At 45.6% G+C, this 18,409-nt stretch overlaps 2 protein-coding genes across 2 annotated transcripts in view; one reads left to right on the forward strand and one right to left on the reverse strand.

The window, feature by feature from the left end:
• Positions 1 to 646, forward strand: part of LOC120029184 (protein unc-119 homolog A-like) — a 35,873-nt gene extending 35,227 nt beyond the window's left edge. The window contains exons 5-6 of the mRNA XM_038974480.1: positions 135 to 307; positions 456 to 646. Of these exons, the coding sequence (XP_038830408.1) occupies positions 135 to 307; positions 456 to 568 (286 nt within the window). The 3' untranslated portion in view covers positions 569 to 646. The remainder of the gene's footprint in view (positions 1 to 134; positions 308 to 455) is intronic.
• A 4,196-nt stretch (positions 647 to 4,842) lies between these two features.
• LOC120028422 (forkhead box protein N1-like) lies at positions 4,843 to 16,424 on the reverse strand. Its single transcript, XM_038973644.1, has 8 exons — positions 16,287 to 16,424; positions 15,270 to 15,638; positions 14,766 to 14,861; positions 13,934 to 14,064; positions 8,168 to 8,264; positions 6,439 to 6,646; positions 5,395 to 5,859; positions 4,843 to 5,171 (listed from the first exon to the last, which is right to left on the reverse strand). Exons 1-8 carry the CDS (start codon positions 16,422 to 16,424, stop codon positions 4,843 to 4,845), a joined length of 1,833 nt encoding a protein of 610 aa, XP_038829572.1.
• Between the last annotated feature and the right edge of the window lie 1,985 nt (positions 16,425 to 18,409).

Here is an 18,409-nt window from a genome sequence, read left to right on the forward strand (position 1 = left end):
TACTGTAGAGGGGGAAATGAGGAAACATGGAATTACACTTTGGTTCTGCAACAAACTATAACAAACAAATGATGTGTAAGTGTGTTTCCAATAGTTTATCAGATCTCTCTGTCCCCCTGTCCTCTCTGACACAGTGTGGAGTTCACAGTGGGAGACATGCCCATCAACAACTTCAGGATGATTGAGAGGCACTACTTCAGAGAGCAGCTCCTCAAGAGCTTTGATTTTGAGTTTGGTTTCTGTATGCCCAGCAGCAAGAACACCTGCGAACACATCTACGAGTTCCCCCCTCTATCAGAGGACATCAGTGAGTATAGACACACGTAGAAACAGAGACACAGACATAGCACGCATGCATACACGCACTTCCTGTACCCATACGACACAGTTCGACACACACACACACACACTCACTCAAACACACACACTGACGTGTCCTTCCTCTTCTTCCTCAGTGCGTGAGATGATCCTACACCCATACAAAACGCAGTCCGACAGCTTCTACTTTGTGGACAACAAGCTGGTGATGCACAACAAGGCAGACTACTCCTACAGTGGGAGTCCGTAGGAGCACAGGACTTCCCTAGACACCTAGACCCACTCCAACTCCAACTCTAACCCACCCCTCCATAGGACCATGGACAGACAGACAGACAGACAGACAGACAGACAGACAGACAGACAGACAGACAGACAGACAGACAGACAGACAGACAGACAGACAGACAGACAGACAGACAGACAGACAGACAGACAGACAGACAGACAGACAGACAGACAGACAGACAGACAGACAGACCGACAGACAGACAGACAGACAGACAGACATAACGAACGGAGAGACGTATGGACGGACTGACAGGTGACAAGCAACAGGACTGATGGACAGCCTCGCACTCTCAGCTGCTTTATTTCTCCAATCAGAATTCCCCCATTGTTTGTTATCCCCTTAGTTGCAATCCCCTACCCCAGTCTCTTGCAATGACCTCTCAACTTTCTGTGTCTGATAGATAGTGTTATAGATGTGTACACAGTCTAGCATACATAAACACACACAGACCTTCGCTATGGGACACATCTGATGTGGCCTGATCTAGACAAAATAAATGCACAACCAGTACAGTATATAAGGGCCAGTAACAATGAGTGAGATTGAATGTCTAGTCAGTGTGTTCTCAGTCAGTCAGCTAAAGAGAAAAAGAGAAAGGGAAAGAGAGAAAAGAAGAGACAGAAAAAATGTAGAGAGCGAGAAAGAGAGATAGAGAGAGTGTCTGCTTATCTGCACTTCATCTCATTGACATTTACAGTACCAGTCAAAAGTTTGGACACACCTACTCATTCAAGGGTTTTACTTTACTATTTTCTACATTGTAGAATAATAGTGAAGACATCACAACTATGAAATAACACATATGGAATCATGTAGTAACCAAAAAAGTGTTTAAAAAAGTTGCCACCCTTTTCCAGTATGACAGCTTTGCACACTCTTGGCATTCTCTCAACCAGCTTCATGATGTAGTCACCTGGAATGCATTTCAATTAACAGGTGTGCCTTGTTAAAAGTTCATTTCTGGAATGTCTTGCCTTCTTAATGCGTTTGAGCCAATCAGTTGTGTTGTGACAAGTTAGGGGTGGTATACAGAAGATTTGGTAGAAGACCAAGTCCATATTATGGCAAGAACAGCTCAAATAAGCAAAGAGAAACGACATTCCATCGTTACTTTAAGACATGAAGGTCAGTCCATGCAGAACATTTCAAGAAAAGTTTCTTCAAGTGCATTCGCAAAAACCATCAAGTGCTATGATGAAACTGGCTCTCATGAGGACCGCCACAGGAAAGGAAGACCCAATTACCTCTGCTGCAGAGGATGAGTTCATTAAGAGTTACCAGCCTCAGAAATTGCAGCACAAATAAATGCTTCATAGAGTTCAAGTAACGGACACATCTCAACATCAACTGTTTAGAGGAGACTGCGTGAATCAGGCCTTCATGGTCAAATTGCTGCAAAGAAACCACTACTAAAGGACACCAATAATAAGAAGAGACTTGCTTGGGCCAACAAACATGAGCAATGGACATTAGATCGGTGGAAATTTGTCCTTTGGTCTGATGTTGATGTTGAGATTTTTGGTTCCAATCGCCGTGTCTTTATGAGACGCAGAGTAGGTGAATGGATGATCTCCGCGTGTGTGGTTCCCACCGTGAAGCATGGAGGAGGAGGTGTGATGGTGTGGGCGTGCTTTGCTGTGATACTGTCTGTGATTTATTTAGAATTCAAGGCACACTTAACCAGCATGGCTACCACAGCATTCTGCAGTGATATGCAATCCCATCTGGTTTGCGCTTAGTGGGACAATCATTTGTTTTTCAACAGGACAATGACCCAACATACCTCCAGGCCGTGTAAGGGCTATTTGACCAAGAAGAAGAGTGATGGAGTGCTGCATCAGATGACCTGGCCTCCAAAATCACCCGACCTCAACCCAATTGAGATGGTTTGGGATGAGTTGGACCGCAGAGGGAAGGAAAAGCAGCCAACAAGTGCTCAGAATATGTGGGAACTCCTTCAAGACTATTGGAAAAGTATTCCAGGTGAAGCGTGTTGAGAGAATGCCAAGACTGTGCAAAGCTGTCATCAAGGCAAAGGGTGGCTACTTTGAAGAATCTAAAATATATAATATATATTTGGTTACTACATGATTCCATATGTGTTATTTCATAGTTTTGATGTCTTTACTATTATTCTACAATGTAGATCATAGTAAAAAAATTAAGAAAAAACCTTGAAGGAGTAGGTGTGTCCAAACTTTTGACTGGTACTGTAGCTATTTAAACAACAGAGAAAGACAGACAGACAGACAGACCAGCTGTCTGTCGCATTACCAAGTGACACAGACACACAATTCTCTGACATCATCAAAACATGTATTCTAGTCGAGCAACCAGAACCTATATATTTCTACTAGGGTTCTGCTACTTTTTTTTACTCTTAAAGAAAGTCAAAAAAGTTTCTTGAATTTCTAATAAATAGCCATTAGCTCTGAATGACACGTTGTCCCTGAAAGGAACAGTACTACCGTTTGATGAGGTTCTTTGTTGATCACCATGCCAGTAGAAACCAGTTGAATGCCATTAGCGTACAGTACATCGTAGAATGGGACAGGTACTCTTTTAATGTGAATGTGTCGTATTTAGGGCTGGAAAAATTCTAGCTTTTCCAAAATTCCCTGGTTTTCCAGAAGTCCCCTTTGGAGGATTCCTTGATTTCTTATTCCAGCCTGATTCCAGGAATTTTCCAACATGGATTTTTGGAAAAACTGGGAATTTTAGGAAAGTTACTGGAATTTTGCAACCCTAGTCGTGTTTATTTATGTATACTCATAGTTTTATCTTCTAAAGTATTTTTTTAAGTAGCCACTTTGACGAGTTAAAAGTAGGCGAAGGATAGTCATATATGAACTCAAAACCAGATATTCATTTTGATATCCAGCACATATTTAGTCTCAAGAGATTTGCAGATGTATTTATAAGAAATGTGGTTATTGTAAATTAAAATGATGTAAAGTTTGGACAGTTGAAATGCCACTCAGAGAAATAAATATATGTGATTTTTTTGGGAAGTCTTGAAATGCGACTTGTGGTCTTTTTTCACTTGATACCCAAGATGGTAAAACAATGACACCAGCTACAATATGTGGGAACAGCCAATTATAACAAAGGTTGTTTTACAATGTCTGGATAGATTTGTGATGGTGATAGACGTCTAGACTAGAATATCAAATCATGAATCAGTTTAAGCGCTATAAATCAAAGACAGTTTACTATACACTCAGTCATTCCATACAAGAAAAAGGGCCTTTTCACACATGCTATGACTAAAATACACTCTCGAAATATGTTCCTGGTAAGGTGATGTCACCTTATTCATTTTCATAATTATGGAAGCTAAATGATTAGATAGGGCTTACAGGAACCAGAGGAAGGTCTGAGAACAGTTGTCCGGCTCTGCCTTGACATTGACTTCCATCCTCAATGGTATTTTAGCTAGAAAGCTTTGAAAACTATTTCTAGAAAGAAAATTAATTGAGTTAACAGTGAGTATGTTCCCTGTTTCGTATCAGCAATTATGCTAAGACAAATTTTGTAATTACATTCATTAGCTTTGAGCTTAAAACCAGATGGCTTGAATCATCTCTTGTCACCATAAACTGAATAAAATGCAAATTGAAAAAGCGGGAACATTTCACAACAGGGGGCTTATTCAGGAGAAAGAGACTTCACAAAATGTTCAACATAGAAATGTGTTGTGTAGAACAGATATGATTCTCTGTAGTGTAGAATAAGGAAGAAATGTCACCAGCGCTGTATTTTTATCAACAACTCTAACGTTCCATTAAATAAGTCACTACAGCTCTCTGCTGTCATCTTGTGTGAAGTTAGGTGGTACTGCACTCTACTCCTAATCACTAAACAGTAAGATGTGTCATGAGCTTTTGGATCCATTCATTCTCATGAATGTCAAGTTTTGAATTTGACCCAGCCACAGTCAATGATATGAATAAAAACATATTGTTAACGCAATTGTGATAAAACCTGAACCCCTACTCACTCACACATTTGATTCAGGCTAATTGTAGACAAATTGAGCCAACAAGGTCTACAGGTTCAAAGCAAAGCAAAATATGATGTTTGATTGTGATCAAACTGTGCACAATATTGTCACTGTTTCATTGCTGCATTGTGATAAGTCTTGACCATCACAACCCCAGTCTTGAGTTGTCCTGGAGGTCCAGGGGGAAGGTCTTGGTGAGATTTCACGAAGGGAGCCCTATTCCTGGGCTTCAAAGCAAAGGTATGGGGGTGTTCCCCATGGAAGTGAGGTAACCAGCTAAACTCTCCACACCTGTGTAGGCTGTGTGGTACTGTCCATTAATATGTAGGTCTGATAGACCTCCACATCCTCCATCCATCTCCTCCTCATCTTCCTCCTCTTCCTTCCCCAGACCGACTGAGATCAACTCTGATGTCTGGTTGACAGGACAGGTGCTCCTCAGACTTGACCCCAGGAGGAAGTGTGTTGGCTGGGAAGAAGAGAGGGACGGAGAGGGACTGATTGCCACCAGCGAATCAGGAGCCAGGCTGTCCTCTCTCAGCTCCTCCCACAAGTAACCTGAGAGGAGAGTGAACAGGGTTGCACATTTTGTAGATTGTATAAAAATAATTCCTGAATATGGTTCTCTCTCTCTCTCTCTCTCTCTCTCTCTCTCTCTCTCTCTCTCTCTCTCTCTCTCTCTCTCTCTCTCTCTCTCTCTCTCTCTCTCTCACTCTCTCTCTCTCTCTCTCTCTCTCTCTCTCTCTCTCTCTCTCTCTCTCTCTCTCTCTCTCTCTCTCACCGTGGAGTTGCAGGTCAGTCAAGCTGGGGTTGAGCATGTCGATATCGTTACTAGCATCTCCCTCTAGCTGTAGCTCCTGCATGCTCCTGGGCCCAACGTCATACTCTGCCTGTATGGTGGCGCTACAGCTGGAGGGTGTCTGCCCCACCAAGGGGGAACCCAAGGTACCCACATTGGGAGGGATACCTGATGGAGGCTGCTGTCCGCAGGGGGAGTAGAAGGAGAAGGGGTGGGGGGTGGTGGGGGACATGTAGCGGGGGTGCTGGTTGACTGTCAGGGTGGAAGGGGGGACGTGGAGGTAGAGGGGACGTTGGAGAGGGCGACAGGGCTCTGGAGGCTGGGATGAAGTGAAGGAGGAAGGGGTAGGGTCGTAGTTTGTGGTGGATCTTGCCAGTGGGGTCTGGTGGTAAAAAGGTAAAGATTTCAGATTCTCTGGTCTTTCCCCCAACAGGCGATCCAGGTCCTCTGAGAAAACAGAGAGAGAGAGAGAGAGAGAGAGAGAGAGAGAGAGAGAGAGAGAGAGAGAGAGAGAGAGAGAGAGAGAGAGAGAGAGAGAGAGAGAGAGAGAGAGAGAGAGAGAGAGAGAGAGAGAGAGAGAGAGAGAGAGAGAGAGAGAGAGAGAGAGAGAGAGAGAGAGAGAGAGAGAGAGAGAGAGAGAGAGAGAGAGAGAGAGAGAGAGAGAGAGAGAGAGAGAGAGAGAGAGAGAGAGAGAGAGAGAGAGAGAGAGAGAGACTGTGGGTAAATTGAGATGACCTTACATTTATCTCCTGTAATAGCTGCCAAAAAGGCTGAGTGGATAGAATCACCAGAACGCTGGTGTTGCTCGGTCTCCAAGGTAACATGCCCTGTCTGTAACAACACAAGCTGTACTTGAATCTTTCTGAATAACATAGAACCATCTTATTTAGGGTGTCATTTATGCCATGACGGACCTGAGGACTGCCAAGCTTACAGTCCATTAAAACACTGGCATCTGAACTTTGAGGAAGCGCAAATAAAACATAGCCCAGGTCTGGTCTGTGATGTATGGACCACCTACAGTACCTGGTCTGGCCATGCTCTTGCGGACAGTGAGGGGGTCTTTACGGCGCCACTTGTGTAGCTCCTCCTGCATCTTCTCTATCTTGGCTGGGTTGAGGGCCCACAGGCAGCCCTTACGGGAAGAGTTGCCAATCTTATTCTCCACCTTCTCAAAGCACTTATTCAGAGACAGGTTGTGGCGGACCGAGTTCTTCCATCCATCTGGAGCCGTCTGAGAGACAGAAAGGAGAGGAGAAATGTACAGTAACAGTATTTTCATTTTCCATGGAATACTTTTTTCCCCTTCAATTTTTAATTGTTAAATTTTTATATACTACTGTATAGTTTGTGGCTATGTAAATAATCAAGGAATTGCATTGAAGTATATTTAACATATTTATGAATTTCTTGAAGGGGCTATCTGCGATTGATGCATCCATTTTTTGACATTTCAATTAATGATATTTACCCACTCATCCTTGAAGAATATAGCTTAGAAGTTAGTTCAGAACCCAACATATACGCTTGTTTTACTCTACTGTTTGTAAACATTCAATGTAAATAAACAATATACAGCTTAAACTATAATGTGATGTCATGGATGGTCAGTCTTTGCATCCATAGCTCTGTCCAGCCCCAACCCTCAGCTTTTTACCGAAATAGGGGTTAAAAGTAATTAAAAATCAAGTCAAAAGTCAAGAGGAACCAAAGCAGGGGTAGTACCACATTGCACACACACACACGCACACACACAAACAAACACACACACACACACACACCCCAGAGGCAGTCTCTCAGTCAGGTCCTACAGTATGTTCGGCTGAAGAGGAGCCAAAGCTGTTGCAGTGCCACGTTGTACATTCCTCCTCTTCCTACGCCAGACAGACAGACAGACAGACAGACAGACAGACAGACAGACAGACAGACAGACAGACAGACAGACAGACAGACAGACAGACAGACAGACAGACAGACAGACAGACAGACAGCAGGCCAGATAGCCAGCCAGATAGCCAGCCAGACTGACAGCCAACAAACAGCCAACCACTTCATGGGTCTATAAGCATCGTGATGGATGGGAAGACACAGATCGAGCCCTAACGGGTATCAGCCGGGGTGGCCCATGGCTAGCGTCGATAAACACAGGCTGAGTTCCAAATAACACCCTGTTCCCTAGTGCACTACTTTTGACTAGGTCCTAGAGGCCACGCCTGTATTCTCTATAGAATAGGTAGGGGTTGATGATGCCTAACAAACGGCTGGGGATGAGGCTAGTCTACGGCAAAGGCTGCTTCTGCTTTGGCACACCGTTGGATCTATATACACTATTATAGTATCATTCATCATTCATCTATGGAGGCTCTAAAGAAAATATATGCTTTCTCTCTCTCTCTCCCTCTCCATGTCCTTCTAGAAAGGGCTTATCGCCAGATGTGAGAGGATTGAAGATCAGCAGGCGTTGATCTCTCAGTGATTGAGTCTTTCATACCACATGTAAATACATTTAATTACAAGGTGTTTACTTTACAAGTGTGGTTAAGCCCAATGCATGTCACTTGTGTGTCCTTGTATTCATTCGTTTTGGAAAGTTAGGTGATGCAAAGTTCATACAAGGATGTATAGCAATGGTTATAACAACTCTGCCTGTGACATTGCACAGATAAAATACATAGGATGAGAATAATGAAAGAGTTATGAAGACACAGAGATGACTGTTGGGTCAGTGAGAAGACATAATGTCCTCCTGCTGTACCTTGAAGTAGGGGAAGTGTTCAGTCATGAACCTGTAGATCTCACTAACCGGGAGACTCCCTGTCTTACTGTTCCTCAGAGCCATGAAGATCAGAATGCTACGGATTGAAGACAAACATTGTAGTCAGTGTCAGTGTAGTCAGTGTAGTCAATCAGTTGTAGTCAATATTATATTATTATTGTATATGATAACATATATTATATTATTTAACATCACAGTGTTGTTTATTCATTACATATACAGTAGGGTTCCAAAAGGGTTAATCGATTGTCCCCATAGGAGAACCCTTTTTGGTTCCAGGTAAAACCATTTTTGATTCCAGATAGAGCCCTTTTTGGTTCCAGGTAAAACCCTTCTGGGTTCCATGTAGAACCATCTGTAGAAAGAGTTCTACCTGGAACCAAAAAGGGTTTTACCTGGAACCAAAAAGGGTTCTCCTATGGGGACAGATAGCAAAGATTCTAAGAATGTACATCATTCATGACAAGGATCCATGATGACATCCACAAAACACTAATAACAAGTTGTTATTATCATATTAACTCAGCCTCCGAGGAAAACATCAGAAAATAAGTATGGTAGGTAGTCTTTGTAGTGGATTTGAATAAGAGGCAGTGGTAATGTACGTGGAACCAGTGTAGATCTAGGGCATGGGCTACCTCACACACACACTCCATCCACCTCACACACACCCCATCCACCTCACACACACTCCATCCACCTCACACCTCACACACACACCCCATCCACCTCACACCTCACACACACACCCCATCCACCTCACACCTCACACGCACACTCCATCTACCTCACACACACCCATCCACCTCACACACCCCATCCACCTCACACACACTCCATCCACCTCACACCTCACACACACACCCCATCCACCTCACACACACACCCCATCCACCTCACACACACACTCCATCCACCTCACACACACCCCATCCACCTCACACACACTCCATCCACCTCACACCTCACACACACACCCCATCCACCTCACACACACTCCATCCACCTCACACCTCACACACACACCCCATCCACCTCACACACACTCCATCCACCTCACACACACCCCATCTACCTCACACACACCCCATCCACCTCACACACACCCCATCCACCTCACACACACTCCATCCACCTCACACACACCCCATCCACCTCACACACACCCCATCCACCTCACACACACTCCATCCACCTCACACACACCCCATCCACCTCACACACACCCCATCCACCTCACACACACCCCATCCACCTCACACACACTCCATCCACCTCACACACACTCCATCCACCTCACACACACTCCATCCACCTCACACACACTCCATCCACCTCACACACACTCCATCCACCTCACACACACTCCATCCACCTCACACACACTCCATCCACCTCACACACACTCCATCCACCTCACACACACCCCATCCACCTCACACACACTCCATCCACCTCACACACACCCCATCCACCTCACACACACTCCATCCACCTCACACCTCACACACACACCCCATCCACCTCACACCTCACACACACACCCCATCCACCTCACACCTCACACGCACACTCCATCTACCTCACACACACCCCATCCACCTCACACACACCCCATCCACCTCACACACACTCCATCCACCTCACACCTCACACACACACCCCATCCACCTCACACACACACCCCATCCACCTCACACACACTCCATCCACCTCACACACACCCCATCCACCTCACACACACCCCATCCACCTCACACACACTCCATCCACCTCACACACACCCCATCCACCTCACACACACCCCATCCACCTCACACACACCCCATCCACCTCACACACACTCCATCCACCTCACACCTCACACTCCATCCACCTCACACACACTCCATCCACCTCACACACACTCCATCCACCTCACACACACTCCATCCACCTCACACACACTCCATCCACCTCACACACACTCCATCCACCTCACACACACTCCATCCACCTCACACACACTCCATCCACCTCACACACACTCCATCCACCTCACACACACTCCATCCACCTCACACACACCCCATCCACCTCACACACACTCCATCCACCTCACACACACTCCATCCACCTCACACACACTCCATCCACCTCACACACACTCCATCCACCTCACACACACTCCATCCACCTCACACACACCCCATCCACCTCACACACACCCCATCCACCTCACACACACCCCATCCACCTCACACACACTCCATCCACCTCACACACACCCCATCCACCTCACACACACCCCATCCACCTCACACACACTCCATCCACCTCACACACACCCCATCCACCTCACACACACCCCATCCACCTCACACACACTCCATCCACCTCACACCTCACACACACACCCCATCCACCTCACACACACTCCATCCACCTCACACCTCACACACACACCCCATCCACCTCACACACACACTCCATCCACCTCACACACACCCCATCCACCTCACACACACTCCATCCACCTCACACCTCACACGCACACTCCATCTACCTCACACACACTCCATCCACCTCACACACACTCCATCCACCTCACACACACTCCATCCACCTCACACACACTCCATCCACCTCACACACACTCCATCCACCTCACACACACTCCATCCACCTCACACACACTCCATCCACCTCACACACACCCCATCCACCTCACACACACTCCATCCACCTCACACACACCCCATCCACCTCACACACACTCCATCCACCTCACACCTCACACACACACCCCATCCACCTCACACCTCACACACACACCCCATCCACCTCACACCTCACACGCACACTCCATCTACCTCACACACACCCCATCCACCTCACACACACCCCATCCACCTCACACACACTCCATCCACCTCACACCTCACACACACACCCCATCCACCTCACACACACACCCCATCCACCTCACACACACTCCATCCACCTCACACACACCCCATCCACCTCACACACACCCCATCCACCTCACACACACTCCATCCACCTCACACACACCCCATCCACCTCACACACACCCCATCCACCTCACACACACCCCATCCACCTCACACACACTCCATCCACCTCACACCTCACACTCCATCCACCTCACACACACTCCATCCACCTCACACACACTCCATCCACCTCACACACACTCCATCCACCTCACACACACTCCATCCACCTCACACACACTCCATCCACCTCACACACACTCCATCCACCTCACACACACTCCATCCACCTCACACACACTCCATCCACCTCACACACACCCCATCCACCTCACACACACTCCATCCACCTCACACACACTCCATCCACCTCACACACACTCCATCCACCTCACACACACTCCATCCACCTCACACACACTCCATCCACCTCACACACACCCCATCCACCTCACACACACCCCATCCACCTCACACACACCCCATCCACCTCACACACACTCCATCCACCTCACACACACCCCATCCACCTCACACACACCCCATCCACCTCACACACACTCCATCCACCTCACACACACCCCATCCACCTCACACACACCCCATCCACCTCACACACACTCCATCCACCTCACACCTCACACACACACCCCATCCACCTCACACACACTCCATCCACCTCACACCTCACACACACACCCCATCCACCTCACACACACACTCCATCCACCTCACACACACCCCATCCACCTCACACACACTCCATCCACCTCACACCTCACACGCACACTCCATCTACCTCACACACACTCCATCCACCTCACACCTCACACACACACTCCATCAACCTCACACCTCACACGCACACTCCATCTACCTCACACACACCCCATCCACCTCACACCTCACACACACACTCCATCCACCTCACACCTCAGACACACACTCCATCCAACTCACACCTCACACACACATCCCATCCACCTCACACCTCACACACATACTCCATCCACCTCACACACACTCAATTCACCTCACACACACTCCATCCTCCTCACACCTCACACATACACTCCATCCACCTCACACACACACCCCATCCATCTCACACCTCACACACACACCCCATCCACCTCACACACCCCTCATCCACCTCAAACCTCACACAGCCCCCATCCACCTCACACCTCACACCCCCCATCCACCTCACACCTCACACCTTACACACCCCCCCATCCAACTCACATCTCACACACCCCCATCCACCGCACAACTCACACACACCCCATCCACCTCACACCTCACACACACCCCATCCACCTCACACCTCACCCCCCCATCCACCTCACACCTCACCCCCCCATCCACCTCACACCTCACACCTTACACACACCCCATCCATCTCAAACCTCACACACACCCCATCCACCTCACACCTCACACCCCCATCCACCTCACAACTCACGCCGCACACCTCACACTCCCCCATCCACCTCACCCCCCATCCACCTCACACCTCACACCTTACACACACCCCATCTACCTCACACCTCACACCCCCTCCATCCACCTCACACCTCACACACCCCCATCCACCTCACACCTGACACACACCCCATCCACTTCACACCTCACCCCCCCCCCATCCACCTCACACCTCACACCCCCTCCATCCACCTCACACCTTACACCCCCTCCATCCACCTCACACCTGCAAGCCTGAGGGATAAAGGAGATAAAAAAACTCCATGAATAAATTATTTGTATTATGTAACATTGATACTTGATAAGAATTTAGGTTAAATCATTATTGAAATATATACCATCTGGTCCTCAGAGGACCAGAGTACAAAATGTGCAGAAACTGACTGAAATCACAGCTGAACACCAAATATATATACTTTGGTTCCCTTTCAATCCAAACTGGTAAACTGGTTTTGGGGGTTATTAAAGAACTGACATGCTTACAGTTCAAATTTTTTTGTTTCACCTTGTTTCACCATTATTTCAAACATGCATAGAAAGAAGAGTAATGAATATTGAGAAATGGGTTTGATTGACTAAGGTCTTGATTAAATAAGGTCTTGATTAAATAAGGTCTTGGTTGTATAAGGTCTTGATTTTATAAGGTCTTGATTGAATAAGGTCTTGATTAAATAAGGTCTTAATTAAATAATGTCTTGATTGAATAAGGTCTTGATTGAATAAGGTCTGGATTGAATAAGGTCTTGATTGAATACGGTCTTGATTGAATAAGGTCTTGATTGAATAAGGTCTGGATTTAATAAGGTCTTAATTAAATAATGTCTTGATTGAATAAGGTCTTGATTGAATAAGGTCTGGATTGAATAAGGTCTTGATTGAATACGGTCTTGATTGAATAAGGTCTGGATTGAATAAGGTCTTGATTGAATAAGGTCTGGATTTAATAAGGTCTTGATTGAATAAGGTCTGGTTTGAATAAGGTCTTGATTGAATAAGGTCTTGATTGAATACGGTCTTGATTGAATAAGGTCTGGATTGAATAAGGTCTGGATTTAATAAGGTCTTGATTGAATAAGGTCTGGATTGAATAAGGTCTTGATTGAATACGGTCTTGATTTAATAAGGTCTTCATTGAATAAGGTCTTGATTAAATAAGGTCTTTAATATATAATTAATGTTACACCAAATTCCAAAACCTGATTGTACGGATTGGTAATAGATTGTGATTATGCACATGTATGGAGTATCAAAGTAACATGTTCACCTGTATGAGTAGATGGGCTTGGGGAAGAGGGACTGCATGCTACTGTCTTCATGGGTTGGAGTGGAGAGGCCCTGGAGAGAGTACTGAGAACTTTTGGATTTTCCACTGGTAGAATACACACCTGGTGAGAACTAGAGAGAACACAAACACATACATACATACACACATTGTTACAGCAGAACTTGTATTACTTTAGCAACAAAGTGAGTATACAGTGAGGTTTTTCCAAACCGCACAGCTGTGTTCTGCAAACCCTATACTGTTACAAGTTCACGGTATGATATAACCAAGCCCTGTTGGCAAATGGTTATTTTCCTTGGCAAGGTGTTTGACAAGTTATTTGGCAGAGTGGCACTAACCCTTGAAAAGATATACAGTACCGTAGGTAGTTTCTGTCAACCAACCTATACAGCACCAAAATTCCACCCACACCAACAGTTTGTAGTCCTAAAAATAGAAATTAGTTTTGTTCTTTGAGAGAATATTAGTCAGTTAACTGGACATTTATGAATTATGAAGTCTTTAAGTGCTTTGTGTGCTTGTTTTGATTACATAAATGCATCAAAATTCAACATTTTTAACGTTAGCAGATTAAGATTATCTCATAGAACAAAACATATACTATAAGATCTCCTACACCCGTGTTACCATAGACCTTATTTTCTGCGTTTATCCAAAAATCCTACAAAACCCCCTCAGTTAGTGCCTACAAAAAGACACCATTACTATTGCGCTCTATAGCCTACCAAAACCACCCTATTGAGTTAAGCTCCTCTAAGAACCTCACCCTTAAGTTAAACCCTCCCCCTGTGCTTTGGTCCTGCCCACTCACCTGCTGCAGTGGGGCTAGGGGGCTGTAGGAGGCATAACCTTGGGACAGGAAGCAGGAAGGTTCCTTGGGTGCAGCCAGTGGTTCTGGGTAAGAGTGCTGTGTTGAATAAAGGGAATGAATGAAGATAAATGCATTATACAAGTAATGAAATCTGAGGAAACTCATTGGCAGCATTGGTATCATTGTGATGTGTGTGTGTGTGTGTGTGTGTGTGTGTGTGTGTGTGTGTGTGTGTGTGTGTGTGTGTGTGTGTGTGTGTGTGTGTGTGTGTGTGTGTGTGTGTGTGTGTGTGTGTGTGTGTGTGTGTGTGTGTGTGTGTGTGTGTGTGTGTGTGTGTGTGGATAGGAGCTGTAGCTATGATTGAGAGATCTGTCTATGGGGAACTGCTTACGGGTGGGGCTCTCCTCATTGGCCATGTACATTTGGGTATGGTACTACAGTTCAGCTGTTAGCGTGTACTATGAACAAATAGCCATTTAGAGTATGAGTATCACTGTATCATACCATCAGTCTGGAAGCTTGGAAACTCCCGTTGTATGGATCCCAGCATGTCTGTTCCTCACTGGTAGATGTGTATGTGTCTGTGAAGCTATCTGGAGCCTCCACCTCTCTGAGACAGATGAAGGGATGAGACCCAGGGGGACCAGGGGCCAGGCAACCCGTGGCAACCCCACCATTGCTGAACTGACGACGGTAGGGGTGGAAGCGGTCAGCTGACACTGACCCTAAGTTTGACCTTTGACTCTGTGTTACCATGGCTCCATCAATGCTGTGCCTCCTGCAGGTCTCTGCAGCGGCATTTCTCTGTCTGTAGGTGGCGCTTTCTTTCTCACGCTGGGCAGTGGTAAATGACACAGAACTGCTCTCATCACACTGAGGAGAGATTAATATACAAATTGTTAGCTGGTTATTTAGCAACATCCAGAATCTCCAGGGTGGCATCTGCATGAAACAATGAAACAATGCAAGGGAATAGCTAAGAAACACATACATTTTATCTCCTGGCATTGTCTGTGTCCCAAATGACATCCTATAGGGCGCTATTTGGGACGCAGACATCATTTGGGTTTAAACACATCATGCCTGTTTTGGCGGGGGGGGGGGGGGGGGGGGCAATCAGCATTCAGGGCTCAAACCACCCAGTTTATAAATCCTTTTAGATTCACTCATAAACAATCTCCATGTTGCAAGCAGACCTGGGTTCAAATAGTATTCATTTTCTTTCAAATAATTTATCTGTCACAATGAAAATTACCAATGAAAAGCAACCAATGGAACCAAAAAATACTACTTGAACCGAGGTCTGGTTAGTCAAACAGCTATGGGCTTATGCACTAAGATCACAATGTGGATTCTGGAATTACCTCTGGAGGAACAGCAGCCTAATGCAGGTGCAGGAAAGGAGATGAGATGGGTAAAGCATGCATGGCTTTGGGTTGAATCAAAATGGAGGGAGTGTTTCCATCTGGAGTATTTCTGGGTGAAACTGTAAAATAAACTGTTTTCAGTGGATTCTGGTACCTTTGAGTGCACCATCTGCTGGAGGGAGGACCCTGAAGGTTCACAGGTGCGTAGGGAGGAGATCTGAGGGGCTGGTGTGGTTGTCAGGGACCTGTTGGCACTGTGAGTACACGTGGAGCTGGGAGATTCTGTAGACATGATGATGTGCCTATAAGGAAATCTGCAAATGGGAAGAATAGAAAAGTGTTTGAGTTTGGGGCATGGTATACACTGAGGTTATAAAATATTAGGAACACCTTCCTAATATTGAGTTGCACCCCCTTTTGCCCTCAGACAGCCTCAATTGGTCGGGGCATGGACTCTACAAGGTGTCGAAAGTGCTCCACAGGGATGCTGGCCCATGTTGACTCCAATACTTCCCACAGTTGTGTCATGTTGGCTGGATGTCCTTTGGATGGTGGAACGTTCTTGATAAACATGGGAAACTGTTGAGCATGAAAAACCCAGCAGTGTTGCAGTTCTTGACACACTCAAACTGGTGCACCTGGCACCTACTGTTCAAAGGCACTTAAATATTTTGTCTTGCACATCCATGTCTCAATTGTCCCAAGGCTTAAAAATCATTCTTTAACCATCTACACTGATTGAAGTGGATTTAACAGGTGACATCAAAAAGGGATCATAGCTTTCACCTGGATTTACCTGGTCATGGAAAGAGCAACATTCCATGTTGCTCTTGTCCATGTTTTGTACACTCAGTGTAGTTGAACATGTGTGTTATGATTCACAATCCCATTTATTGTGCTTTTTATCTATGTTATTTGGAATTGTAAATGTGTCTTGCCTAGCTTTCACAGGTTCATGACATGTACTCTATGCACAGTGGCTTGCATGATTAATCTGTGTGTGGTTGACGCTTGCCAGTGCCATCCATGCGTTACATCATATCCTTATTGTATCTTTCATAGTCTGGGTCATTCATAGTATGAATGTACCTTTCAGGTAGGCTACAGCATTTAACCCCAGTGTAACATCTCAGTGGTCTTCTGGGCATCTCTGAGTTATCATTGTTAACAGACTAGGGGCTATACAGTATGTGATCTTTTGGTGTACAGTTATGGGTACTGCAGGCTCGATGGAACAGCCTAATCTTTGACTAAGAAGCACTTTAAATGGAGAAACATTTAGTCTAGGACTAGGTTTAAAGGGATACTGTGAGATTCTGGCAAATAAGCCATTTTTCTACTTAGCTAGTTAGCATTGGCTCGCAAAACTACTGTTGAAGTCGGAAGGTAGGATGGAGTCAATTAAACTCGTTTTTCAACCACTCCACAAATTACTTGTTAACAAACTATAGTTTTGGCAAGTCGGTTAGGACATCTACTTTGTGCATGACACAAGTAATGTTTCCAACAATTGTTTACAGACACAAATACATTAAAACTCAGTTTTTCACAATTCCTGACATTTAATCCTCGTAAAAAATCCCTGTTTTAGGTCAGTTAGGATCACAACTTTATTTTAAGAATGTGAAATGTCAGAATAATGGTAGAGAGAATGATTAATTTCAGCTTTTATTTATTTCATCACATTCCCAGTGGGTCAGAAGTTTACATACACTCAATTAGTATTTTGTAGCATTGCCTTTAAATTGTTTAACTTGGGTCAAACGTTTCGGGTAGCCTTCCACAAGCTTCCCACAATAAGTTGGGTGAATTTTGGCCCATTCCTCGTGACAGAGCTGGTGTAACTGAGTCAGGTTTGTAGGCCTCCTTGCTCGCACACGCTTTTTCAGTTCTGCCCACAAATTTTCTATAGGATTGAGGTCAGGGCATTGTGATGGCCACTCCAATACCTTGACTTTGTTATCCTCAAGCCATTTTGCCACAACTTTGGAAGTATGCTTGGGGTCATTGTTCATTTGGAAGACCCATTTGCGACCAAGCTTTAAGTTCCTGACTGATGTCTTGAGATGTTGCTTCAATATATCCACATAATGCCATCTATTGCCATCTATTTTGTGAAGTGCACCAGTCCCTCCTGCAGCAAAGCACCCCACAACATGATGCTGCCACCCCCATGCTTCATGGTTGGGATGGTGTTCTTTGGCTTGCAAGCCTCCCCCTTTTTCCTCCAAACATAACGATGGTCATTATGGCCAAACAGTTCTATTTTGGTTTCAT

The sequence above is a fragment of the Salvelinus namaycush genome, chromosome 34, assembly GCF_016432855.1.
Source record: "Salvelinus namaycush isolate Seneca chromosome 34, SaNama_1.0, whole genome shotgun sequence".
Taxonomy (NCBI): domain Eukaryota; kingdom Metazoa; phylum Chordata; class Actinopteri; order Salmoniformes; family Salmonidae; genus Salvelinus; species Salvelinus namaycush.

Excerpts from the sequence above, each read along its gene's own strand:
- LOC120028422 (XM_038973644.1), bottom strand. The coding sequence starts at position 16,424 with ATGTCTACAGAATCTCCCAGCTCCACGTGTACTCACAGTGCCAACAGG. Across the intron at positions 15,639-16,286 it reads AGCAGATGGTGCACTCAAAG|TGTGATGAGAGCAGTTCTGT; the intron begins GTACCAGAATCC and ends ATCTCTCCTCAG. Across the intron at positions 14,065-14,765 it reads CCCTAGCCCCACTGCAGCAG|TTCTCACCAGGTGTGTATTC; the intron begins GTGAGTGGGCAG and ends TGTTCTCTCTAG.